Source organism: Phascolarctos cinereus, unplaced genomic scaffold, assembly GCF_003287225.1.
Source record: "Phascolarctos cinereus isolate Bilbo 61053 unplaced genomic scaffold, phaCin_HiC Scaffold_726;HRSCAF=1367, whole genome shotgun sequence".
NCBI lineage: Eukaryota > Metazoa > Chordata > Mammalia > Diprotodontia > Phascolarctidae > Phascolarctos > Phascolarctos cinereus.
Window position 1 is genome coordinate 220,354,605 of NW_027556098.1, and position 13,277 is coordinate 220,367,881.

The 13,277-nt window shown below is 37.9% G+C and overlaps 1 protein-coding gene across 1 annotated transcript in view; it reads left to right on the forward strand.

Moving 5' to 3' along the window:
- The window catches only part of ABCB11 (ATP binding cassette subfamily B member 11), a 113,674-nt gene that overhangs the window by 25,856 nt on the left and 74,541 nt on the right, over positions 1-13,277 (forward strand). Inside the window, 4 exon segments of the mRNA XM_020990912.2 lie at positions 1,036-1,123; positions 4,473-4,606; positions 5,911-6,082; positions 9,571-9,695. Of these exon segments, the coding sequence (XP_020846571.1) occupies positions 1,036-1,123; positions 4,473-4,606; positions 5,911-6,082; positions 9,571-9,695 (519 nt within the window).

The window sequence follows — 13,277 nt, forward strand, 5'->3', positions numbered from 1 at the left end:
ATTAGTTATCATTCACACCATTTTTCCCCTCTCTATGTGCCCAGTTTCTCAATCTGCAGCATGAAGGCCTCTGTGTTTGCTGATTTGTTGTTACTGTGAGCCTTTTAAAGTCATTCGTGATTCAGTTGCAATGCCACAGAGACAAAGCCGATTTTTAAATAATTTGAGAAGTTTTAGTCATGAGCTTTTAAAGTCCTTTGAAACCAGGTTCCAATCTATCTTTCCAGCACAATTGGACATTTCTCCCATTCCCCTCCTCTGTGATCCAGCCAAACTATCCTTCTCTTTGTTCCTCATACACAATACTCCAGCTTCCTTCTGAGGAACTTGGTACTGGCCATCTCCACCATCTCTGGAATGTTTTATTGTTGTTCATTTGTTTCAGTTGTGTCTGACTCTTTGTGACCCCATTTAAGGTTTTCTTGGGAGTGGTTTGCCATTTCTTTAACCAGCTCATTTTACAGATGAGGAAACTGAGGCAAATACGGTGAAGTGACTTGCCCAGAGTCACACAGCTAGTAAGTATCTGAGACCAGATTTGAACTCAGGAAGATGAGTCATCCTGTCTCCAGGGATGGCATTCTATCCACTGAGCCACCTATATGCCCTCCCTGGAATGTACTTCCTTCTTATCTCTGCCCCGTTGAGTACTTCTATTCCTTTAATGTGCTGCTCAAACACCTTCTTCAGCATGAAGCCTTTCCTGGTTCCCTTCCCCTCAGTGTGAGCACCCTACCTTCCAAACTCCCTTGTATTTACTTTGTAGGTATTTGAATTTATTTGTTTTACATTTATGTTGTATATAGTAATTGTTGCTTCCTCCATTAGAACTTAGGCTGCTTGAACGTAGGTGTCGTTTCCTTCCTTATATATGTATCCCCATTACCTAGCAAAGTACCTGGCACATAGTAGGTATTTAAAGTAATTGTTGATTGACTGATGATAAATTTGATTAGGATGTTACCCATCAATTGAATCCAACCCAGGTAGCTTAACACGGCACTTCTAACTTTTTAAATATTTCCTCTTTTGCAGGTTGTTGGATATTGAAAGTGAGATGGTCTCATTTGCTAGTTACTATGCTATAGCAGGTTTTGCGGTTTTCATCCTGGGCTACCTCCAAGTCAGTATCATCTTCTGTGCCCTTTACATAATACAAGTCATACTTGAAAAATGTTACCTATTCACGGCAAAGAATTTCCTTGAGCCTTCAATCCAGTCGCAATCTAAAGACAAAAAAACAAGTTTTCTCAGATTCCCAGATCAGATTCTCCTTTTAATATTTAATACAATTTCAGAAAGAAATGGAGAGACATCTCTATCATTAAAAGAACAAAAAACAAAAAACAAAAACAAACAAAAACCAAAACTCCTACAATCTGTAATCCAGCTAAACTCTATTTCTCTCTGTTTTCCCCCTGTTTTCACTCCAGCTCCCACCTTCCTTCCTTTGCCCTGGCTATGCCCATGCTTAGAATGTATTCCCCCCCTCCCTCTACTCCTTAGAATATCTCTCTTCCTTCAAGACTCAGTTCAAACAACACCTTCTGAAATATGAAGCTTCTCTTGTTCTCCTCAACTGCTAGTAATCCCCTCCCAAACCACCTTTATTTAATTATCTTCTATTTATTTGTAGTGATTTTGCACACACACACACACACACACACACACACACACACACACCACACACACACTCATTGACTCCCCCATTAGAATGTAAACTCCCAGAGAGTAGGTATTGTTTCATCCTTTGTACTTGTGCAGTGCCCTGCACATAATCAATGCCTATTGATTGGTTAATTCAGATAGAGGGCTAAGCTGAAAATCTGGGGTGGATTTATGATGACTATGTTTGTTGATTCTATGGCTGCTTTGCTCTGCCCTTCTCACCCTGCCCAGATGAACCTTCCATGCCAAGTTGATGATTAGAGGGATAACAAGATGTCTTGCAATTCTTACCAGTTGCTAATTATTTTGTGAAAAACTTTAACCAGTCCATAAAACTTATCCTACCAAAAATCCTTTCCTTTTAAAATCTGCAAACTTTTTTTTTAAACTAACTACTCTTTTTCCTTTTCCTTCCCCCTTGGTGCTTCTCCTATCTACCCATTGCATTCTTCCTTTTCTCCTTTTTCTAAGTTCCCTGTTTCTTCCTCTTGAGCTACTGAAAGCTGATATTGGGATTGAAATGGTTCAAGATAGAGAATTTAGACATTTTACTGACCTACAAAGTTGGGAAACATCGGTATGAACTAGGAGCCACAAGTCCTTGGTTCTAGTCACTTCTACAACTTACCAGCTGTAGGACCTTGGGCAAGTCACTTAACTTCTGTGGGGATTAGTTACCTAACCAGCATGTAGGAGGAAGGAGATACAAATGCCTAATTTATAAGATTATTATAGATGATCAAATAAGGTAATAAATACTAAGTAAATGGTAAAATGCTATGAGTACAAGGTATTATTGGACAACTATACACTCAGCTGAGCTGGACTGAGGTCCTTTGGTGCAGGAATCAAAGAAAAGTACCTTTTTTTTCTTTCATTGTTAAATTTGTTCATTTGTTTCCTTTCCAATCTGATCACTTTTAGAATGTTGGGATGTTCCCTTTAGGCCATGTCAAAAATGTCCTGTATGTGGCACTCACATGAATTTGTTCAAAGTTATTTTAATTCTTGACCAATTTCTTAAGGAGATTGCATTATGGTGGTAACTCTTAGATCTCATTTGGGAATAATCACTATTATAAAAATAACTAGCATTTATGTAGTGCTTTAAATGCTTTACAAGTACTACCCTATTAATCCTCACACCAACCCTGTGAGGTGAGATAGGTGTTATTCTTATCCCCATTTTACAGATAAAGAAGTTAAGGCTACAGAAGCTTGAGTGACTTGCCTATGGTCACACAGATAGAGAGTATATGAATTTGGATTTGAACTCAGGACTTCCTGACTCCAAGTCCAGCACTCCATTCCATGTGGCTCCTCTCAGTGTGATCTGGAGAATTAAGAATCTATTCCTTTGTTTCCTTCACATAATGTAGTATCATAAAACTAGAGCTAGAAGAAATCTTAGAGGTCATTTAGTTTACCTCTCCTGTTTTACATATGAGGAAATTGAGACTCAGGGAGATTAGAAGAGTTGCCGAAAGTTATACAGGTAGTAAGCGTGAAAGGCAGCATTCGAAGTCAGGGCTTCAGAGGTAGTGTCACTATGACTCTCTGCACCATGCCAGTGAAGCTTTGATGGCGGTAGATTAGTGTCACATTTCATTCAAAATCTGCCTGTAGTTCAGTGGGAGAGGAGATGGATGATCTGTTTGCTCTGCACTGGACATGATACCTTTTGCCAAGCCATGACCCACCTTTTACCAACCTTTTCTATAGAAAAGATTATCTCAGAGTAACATATTAAAATTGAACTTCTCTTCCATTTCTTTCTAACAAAACTGCCTTTCCATCCTTTGAAATTTGAAGGATCTAAAGAGCCCTGTAACTGTGACTCTAGTCCTTAACATGGAACCCTTTGGCAGTCTGGTGAAACCTATGGTCCTCTTTTCAGAATAATGCTTTTAAATGCACAAAATAAAATGTACAGGAACACCAAGGAAAAAATTATATCTAAATAAGGATGCAATTTTCTTCTCCAGGTTCACAGGCCCCCTGAAATCTATCCACAGACCATCCACATTCAGATACCAGCTGTCTACTTGACCTATTTTGCAAAACAATTCATTTTTTGGCTGCTCTTTTGTGGGAGAAACATTAAATTCACTGCTGACTTAAGACTTCCAGAGATAAAGTTATTCTTGTCAGAATGAATCAACTTGTTTCTCCCTTTTTAGCTTGGTGGGAGTGCCCTGCTTTGCTGTGGGAAAAAAGAAAAACCTTCCCACTCTTCTCTCTTTCTTTGTTTCATATCATAGTTCTTGCCTGGTTTGACCTGAGACTTGAAGACTGATGGGGAGCTTCTGTGCACATCCATAAAACAGATACATACAAATGATACAGAGTGCTAAGGAATTATGGTTAATCCTTGTAGGACAAGAAGGCAGAACACCTAAATTTGAATCCTAGCTCTATTGATTACCTCAGTGACCTTGGGCACTAAATGTCTCTGGGTTTCAGTTTCTTTATTGGTTAAATGAAGAGTTGTACAAGATGATGTCTATGGTCTCTTCTAGCTCTACATCCTATGACCCCCCTCCTTCACCAAACAAACAAAACAACAACAACAACAACAACAACAAACCCAATACCCTGGAGACAGCTCCTATGCCCTATGAGAACCAAGTCACCAGATCCAGAGCCAGTCACTCATTCTAATGTACAGTATCTTGCAAATTCTCCCTCTTCTTTTTCTCCCAATGCTATTTTGAAAGTAGTTTCTTATTAGAGTGATCAAGTGAAATTTGTTGGAATGGAATTTTAATATCATTGTACTAAAAACCTATATTACCTTTCCTCAGATATATTTTTGGGTAGTTTCTGCAGCTCGTCAGATACAGAGAATAAGACAAGTTTACTTTAGGAAAGTAATGAGAATGGAAATCGGCTGGTTTGATTGCAATTCAGTGGGAGAACTAAATACCAGAATCTCAGAGTAAGTAGATCAGCAGCACAACGTTTTAAAATATAAATGTCATTGTATGTCACAACCTAAGTATTTACTAAAGAAGAGGATATTACTACATACACCTGTTATACACACACATGCACATATACATACATACTTTTGGAACATACACACATATATGTAAATATAGACATACCTCTAGGACACTATATATGTAAATATATACTTTTGGAATGCCATATTTACACATATATGTGTATGTATATGTGTGTGTGTGTGTGTGTGTGTGTGCATACATATAATCTGTGAAGCCACTAAAGGTTAAACCTGTACTAAAGCCTTTGGAATACCTTGTTTATATTCATGTATCTCTATATGTCTCTAATCCAGATGATATATTGAAATAATTTCTTCTGTGATTTTTCTGATGTGTTTAATCTTCAAAATGTGCTTCCTGGAAGGTGTATTTTTATGTCCTATACATTGTCAACTGTAATAATTATACAATCACAAATGGAAAACTTACTATAGCCTCTGGTGATGATCAAAACATTAAAACATTGGTATTATGAGAAAGAGATTTAGGCTACTTCAGCCTGAGGAAGAAGAGAAAACTGAGGGAGAGTAAGATGCAACATGGAGATAAAATGAGAACTTGTTAGCTCACCTTCATAGAGAATTATTGTAGGACCTAAAAGCAGCCTGGAAAAGGAGTGGTTGAAAATGGAAATCACACATACTGGTCTACAGCTGTTGACAGGCCCCATGAACTTCTGGATGAGGTCATAATTGGGCAAGTTTAGCAAATTGAACTGGATTTCTAAGTCTTACCATGTAGATAAGTTTTTGTGAGAATTTGCAAGAACCGTGAAATGTTTGGTGGCCAGTTATTCTACATATCCCCTATAACAGAACAGGGGGAATTGATGTTACTTAAAAGAAAGAACTGGATTGTAGAGTAGAGCTCCTCCTCTGTAAATCCTTTGAAAAAAATGCAGACTAATTTGTGACTGACAGATCAAAGAAAATCTTATGTGGAAATAATGGGATGTATTCAATGACTTCCTAAGAAGTCCTTCAAATGCACATATATCTTACTTTCCTGTGTTTGAGTAGGATCATAGGGTCACAGATATAGAGTTGAAAAGGAGCTTAGAAGTCACCTGGTTTGAACCCTCCTCCTCCCATTTTACAGATGAGGAAACCAAGGCATTAGTTTAGTGTATAATGGAAGGGTACTCATTAACTGGAAATGAATAGAAAACATCAGAAAATGTCATTTCAATGGACATAACCCAGTTTTTTGAAATCACAGCGTTTCTTGTTTGCAGCGATATTAATAAAATCAACGATGCCATTGCTGACCAGGTCGCCATCTTTACCCAGCGCATGACCACTTGTGTTTTTGGATTCCTGCTGGGGTTTTACCAAGGCTGGAAACTGACTTTGGTTATGATTTCAGTCAGTCCTCTCCTTGGAATAGGAGCAGCAGTCATTGGTCTGGTAAGAGTGCCTCCTGGGGATTCATCCAGCTTCAGAAAGAAATTGACTTCAGCAGTGTGGCTGAAAGTCTAAACAGTATTGGCTTTTCCCAAAGTATCATTACAATGAGCATTATTCCTATCAATTGTCAACTGTGGTGTTTTAGGTCACTGATAAGATGTTAGAGGCATAGCCAGAGATACGGGAATAGCAGGGAAAAGATCTTTCTGAATGTAATGGTGTCTCTCTACCAAATAATCAGTGTAATCAGCTACCCTTAGTGAGAGCATGGTACCTCACAAAGTCATCTTGGGGCTTCTTTCTGCCTATCACTATGGCACATAGTGTTTAACAAGCATCAGTTATGATGAAGTTGATGACAACGCACGTTCATAAAGGATTTTTAAGGTTTACAAAGCACTTTCCTCCCAGTGCCTCTGAAACAGGCAATACAAACATCATTAGCCCCATTTTACAGGTATTTGTAAATTGGTGTAGTCCTAGTCACTACAAGTATTCTGGGAGAAGGAAGCATAGATGTTCATGAGTAGGAATTTGGGGGGGCTATCAAAATAAATTAACTTAATGACCATGAGCATACCTTATTATTTTTTTTAAATCCATAAGAGAAAAAAATCTATTTTAGAAGAAAATGACAAACCGGATGATATCTCCTGAACTCAAGCAAAAAGGAAATGTGTAATAAAATATATATTATATTCTGCTCTAGACTGAGAATAGACTTCACATAAAAACTGAAAACAGATTCACACATCATTTGACCAACTAGCATCATCAATCAGAACTAATTGGCAAGCTGACACAAAATTTTCCTGAGAGCATGAGGGAGGTAATAAGCATTCATTAAGGACCTCAGGTGCTATGCTAAGCACATTACAAATATCACCTCGTTTGATCCTCAACAGCCCTGCGAGGGAGGTGTTATTATTATCCACATGTTATAGTAGAGGAAACTAAAGCAGACAGGGGTTAAGTGACTTGCTCAGGGTCACACAGCTAGTAAGTATCTGAGGCTAGATGTCAACCCAGGTCATTCTAACTCCAGGTCTAGTACTGCATCCACTGTACCACCTAAGCTGCCTCATGATGATATGATTAAAAGGTTAGATCAAGGATTCTTAGCTTTCTGTTTGTTTCATGGATCCATTTGACAATCTGGTGAAGCCTAGGGACTCCTCTGCATAATGTCTTTAAATGTGTAAAGCGAAATATATATGATTACGGAGGAAACCAAACATATTAAAATACCTATCAAAATGTTTTTTAAAACCAAGGTCACATACCCTAGGTCAAGAGCTCTTAGGTTAGGTGGTGTTATATTTAAGTCATTTTGATATTTCAAAAGCTAAACTTTCTTGGATGTACTCCAAAATGGACCTACTGTGGACTATGTTTTGTCCTGTTGTGAATATTGCTATACTAAGGCTTCAGTGTATTACTAACATCTCTTACATGTGTCCTTTTCTCACCATAGCCACAGTACTCTAATTTAGGCTCTCATTACCTCTTGCTTAGACTATTGCAGGGGCAGCTAGGTGGCACAGTGGATAGAGTGCCAACCCTGGATTCAGGAGGATCTGAGTTCAAATCTGGCCTCAGATACATAACACTTACCAGCTGTGTGACCCTGGGCAAGTCACTTAACCCCATTGCCTACCTGCCTAAATAAATAAATAAACAAACAAATAAATAAATAAATAAACTATTGCAATAGCCCCCTAATTGTTCTTATTTATAGTCTCTCCACTTGCTAATCCATCCTTCACTCAGCTGCCAAACTAATATTCCTAAAACATAAGTCTAACCATGTCACTTCCCTACTCCTTATTGCCCCAAGGATAAAATACAGGCGTGCCTCATTTTATTGTGCTTCACTTTACTGAGATTTGCCGATATTGCATTTTTACGAATCGAAGGTTTGTGGCAACCCTATGGTGAGCAAGTTTACTGGCACCATTTTTCCAGCAGCATGTGCTCACCTTGTATCTCTTTGTCACATTTCGGTAACTCTTGCAATATTCCAAACGTCTTCATTACTATTTCATCTGTTATGGTGTACTCTGATCAATGACCTTTGATGTTACTAACGTAATTCTTTTGGAGTGCCACAAACCACGCCCATATAAAATGGTGAACTTGATTGATAAATGTTGTATGTGTTCTGACTGCTCCGAAGATTGAAAGTTCTCCAGTCTCTCTCCCTTCTTTCTGACCTCCCTATTCCCTGAGACACAACAATATTGAAATTAGGCCAATTAATAACCCTAGAGGGGACTCTAAGTGTTCAAGTGAAAGGAAGAGTCAATTGATTTGGCAAACTTCATTGTCTTAAGAAATTGCCGCAGCCCTCTAACTTTGAGCAACCAGGACCCCGATCAATCAGTCACCAACAATGGGGCAAGACCCTCCACCAGCAGCAGCAGCAAAAAGATTATTGCTCACTAAAGACGAAGATGATGATTAGCATTTTTTTAGCAATAAAATATTTTTTAAGTTAAATAATATACATTATTTATTTTGAATTAGTACTATTACACACTTAATAGACTACAGTATAGTGTAAACATAATTTTTATATGCACTGGAAGTCCAAAGAATTCATGTGACTTGCTCTATTGTGATATTTGCTTTATTGCGGTGGTCTGGAATGAACCCACAACACCTCTGAGGTATGCCACAAGCTCCTTAGTTCAGATTGTAAAGTCTTCCCCAGTCTGGGCTCTCACCTACCTTCCTAGCTCTTCTGGCTGGTCCTTAATAGTCTGTATTCCATCTCCATTCTTTCTGCCTTAGTACTGGTTGTTGACGGTATGTGCCTACACTATACTCCTTCCTAACCCTCATCTCTTAGAATCCCTGAGTTTCTTCAAGGTGCAACTCAGGTTAGGCTTCCTGTTTGAAAGCTTCTCAGTTTCTTCTTCCCCACCTTTGCTCCTGTTCTCTTCCTCTTTCAGTTTCTTTGTATTTACATAACTGTTTTATATCCCCCGGGTAGAATGTAAACTCCTTTCCTACAGGGCTTATTGCATTATTGTCTTCGCATCCTTGAGACTAGTCTAGGGCCATTGCATATAACAGGCACTTAATAACTATTTGTCCCGTTTGTCTAACTGAATTGAATCATCATCATAAGAGGTAATATTTCTATAACTTTAAAAGGTCTGTAAGGTACTTTAAATTAACAATCTGATCCTCACAACAACCCTGGGAGGCAGCTGTTATGATTATCCCCATTTTCCCTATCTCATCTTTGGTGAGAAAACTGAGGCTAGAATAAATGTGTGCCCAGAGTCACACAGCGAGTGACTGTAGAAGGCAGGATTTGAAAGCAGTTCTCCTTGATTTCAAGTAGGGTTCTCTATCCACTGCACCATCCAGCTGCTTCATCATGGAGAGATTTAGTTTATTTAGTAAGTGAAGGCACCACAATGACAAATTAGCTGACTTTACTACAATGTCTGGTTTTTCTCTTTTGCTTGTGTTTTCAGAGTGTGGCCAAACTCACTAGCAGAGAGCTGAAGGCATATGCCAAAGCTGGATCTGTGGCTGACGAAGTTCTTTCCTCAATTAGAACGGTAGCTGCTTTTGGTGGTGAAAAGAAAGAGGTAGCAAGGTTGGTTCCCTTGTAGTTTTTATTATAAACATCTTTATTTTTAGCAGTCTCCACTGTCTTCCCCGTCATTTTACTTTAGCCACCTCACCTTAGTCACTAGCACACTGATGATAGTTGTTTCAAAATATTCAACAGAAGACAAGAAAACACACAAAAGAGAATACCTTCTACCAACTGATTCCATATTTTCAGTGTTATTTTATATTTTGTTATTTCATCCACTCTGTGTTCCAGACAATTGGAATTACTAATCACTTCTTTTCCCTGGAACTCAACATTCCATCTCATTCCATCTTGGGCTTCCACAAGACATTCTCCATGCTTGAAATTCACTGCTTCCTAATCTCCATCTTCCAGAATCCTCAAGGCTCCTTTCCAGTAACTAAAACCCCATCCCTAAAGCCTTTCCCGGACCCCTACATTAATTCCCACATTAACCATGCTTAAAAATATCCATCTCTTTCTGCATTTCAGAAGGTGAGTATAGTGTTTCATCTTCATTCTTTTGGACTCCAGGTTTATCTTGTGTTGATCCAAGTTCTAAAGTTTTTCAAAGTTATTTTTGTCTATAATGTTGTTTTCATAGTATGATTTGTTTTCCTGATTCTGCTCTCTTTATTCTGTATCAGTTCATTTAGGTCTTCCCAGATTCCTTCGAAATTATCCATTTTATCATTTCTTATAGCATAATATTATCACATTACATTCATATACCTCAATTTTGTTTAATCATTTATCAATAAGTGGATATTGCCTTAGTTTCCAATTTTTGACCACAATAAATGGTAATATAAATATTTTTGTCTCTATAGGTCCTTTTCCTCTTTTCCTCTTTTCTATGATGTCTTTGGGGTACAGGTCTAGTTGTGGTATAGCTGGGTCAAAGGGTATGTGTATGTATATCTATCTATCTATCTATCTATCTATCTATCTATCTATCTATCTATCTATCTATACACACACACACATCTGCATTTTGGTAATTCTATGGGCATAATCCCACAGCTCCACCAGCCATGTATTGGTTTTCCCACAACCCCTCCAACATTTGTCATTTTCCTCTTTTGTTATCTTTGCCAATCAGGTAGGTTTGAGATAGAACTTCAAAGTTTCTTTAAATTGCATTTATCGAATTATTAGTTATTTAGAGCATCCCCCCCATATAATTATTGATGGGTTGCATTTTTTCTTTGAAAACTGTCTGTTCCTATCCTTTGAAAACCTTTCACATCATATTGGGGGAATGGTTCTTAATCTTATAAATTTGAATCAGGTCCTTACATATCTTTGAAATAAGATATTTATCAGAGAAATTTGTTGTAAAGATTTTCCCCCCAGTTACCTGTTTCACTTCTAATTTTTCATTACAGTAGATTTGTGCAAGAACTTCTAAAAATTTCATATAATCTAAATGGTCCATTTTAACTTGTGTGATCCTATCATCTGATAGTCACAAACTCTTCCACTAACTATAGATCCAAAAGGTAATTTGTTCCTTTTTCTCCAATTTGTTTCTGAAGTGACCTTCTATGTCTTAGTCATATATCCATTTGGAGCTTATCTTGATGTATGTTGAGAGGTGTTGATCTAACTCTAATTTTGATGAGACTGCTGTCCAGTTTTTCCAGGAGTTTTTGTCAAACAGTGAGTCCTCCCAGTAACTGGACTCTTTGCATTTATCAAACATTCTGTTCATTTTCCTCTTTATGTTGTATTTCTGTTCAACTGATTCACTTCTTTTTATCCTAACCAGTACCAAACAGTGATACCTTGCATTTAAGAGTATGTACTTACTATGTGTTTGTTGACTTACAAAGAATTATAAACTTATAGAATCTCTGAGTTAGAAAGGGTCTCAGAGTCTATCCTCTTTCTAATCTGTTCTTGGACAAAAATCTTCTCTATAATACATACAACAAATGGCCACTCAGACTCTGCTGGAAGAACTCTAGGGAGTTCTTTACCTAAATCCTCTTTATCCTCTCCTGACTGTACTCCTTCCTATCTTTCCTTTCAGACTTTCTCTGAAATATCCCAGAAACCTCTTCACCCTGAAATCTCACTTAAGCCCTGCACTTCACCCAATGGAAGTACCCTCTGCCCCTGTGATCCCTCCTTCTGATTGGCTGTTTCCTCCTAGACCCTCCATTTCAGGAAAGATGCCCAGGTCACTCACCATGTCATTGTTCTCCAGGCTACACTCCTGGCTCTCCCCCTGAACTTTCTCTACAATCCTTTCCCTCCCTTTATCCTTATCCCTCTCTTTCCAGTTTCCTTGCAAGCTCTGTGAATGCAGGAACTGTTTTTCTCTCTACTTGTATTTGCATTCCTAGCACTTAGCACTGTTCCTGGCACATAGTAAGTGCTTAATAAATTGACTTGAGGAACTCACTACCTCCTAGAGTTGCATATTCTACTTTTGGAGCACTCTAAATATTAGGAAGCTTTTCTTTGTATTGTCTGCCTCTTCACAACTTCTAAACACTGCTCCTAGTTCTGCCCTTTATGGCCAGGCAAAGCAAGTTGAAGTAATTTTCTATAAGGCAGATTTCCAAATACTTGAATATGGCTATCATTTTCTCCTATTTTCTCTTCTCTGACCTAAACATACCTATTCTTTCAACCAGTCCTCATAGGATGAAATCTCCTGACCCTTCACAATCTTCACAGTCTTCCTCTGAACACTTTATCAATAAGTTCTTCCTAGACTGTGGCATCCAGAATAAAATTATTCTTTTTTTTTTCTTTTTTCTTTTTGGTGAGGCAGTCGGATTAAGTGACTTGCCCAGGGTCACACAGCTATTAAGCTTCAAATGTCTGAGGTGGAATTTGAACTCAGGTCCTCCTGAAATTATTCAATAATTCATTACTCCATATGTGGTCTGACCAGGAAAGAATATAGCAGGATTATTACTTCCTAAGATTGAATTAGCTTTCCAAGGCTGCCATTTCTCACTGTTCACTCATATTGAACTTAAAGGCCATTAAAATCCTTAGATCTTTTTCAGATGAACTGCTTTCTAAATACAAGTTCCCCATCTTATACTTCTAAAATTGATTTTTGAACCCAAATTTAAGACTTTACATTTTATTTTATTTTATTTTGTCTAGCCCAATGATACCAAACCCAAAGAGAAAACTGGTTTGAAGCACTAGGAAGGATTGTGGGCTTCAGAAGTCCACAGGCTTCCTGTTTGACACTCTCTTCTAGGTTATCAAGATCTGTTGAATTCTTGTCCTCTTGTGTGTCAACTTTCCTTGAAGCTTTGCATTGCCTATAAAATTGATGAACACACCATCTCTCTACCTTTATACAAATTATTGACAAAGGCCACGCAGAGATTCAAAAAGTCCTCCACAGGAAATATTATTCCAAGTTCTCAATGAACTATTAATAACTATTTTTTGGCTCCAGCCATTCATACAGTTCTGAATCCTTTGAACTGCATTTTTTCCCCTACCACATCACTCTGTCCTTTTCATAAGAATGGCATAAGAGACAGATGTCAGATACTTTGCCAAAATCCAGGGAAGATATATCTACTAATATTTCCAGGATCTACAAGTCTAGTAATTATTTCA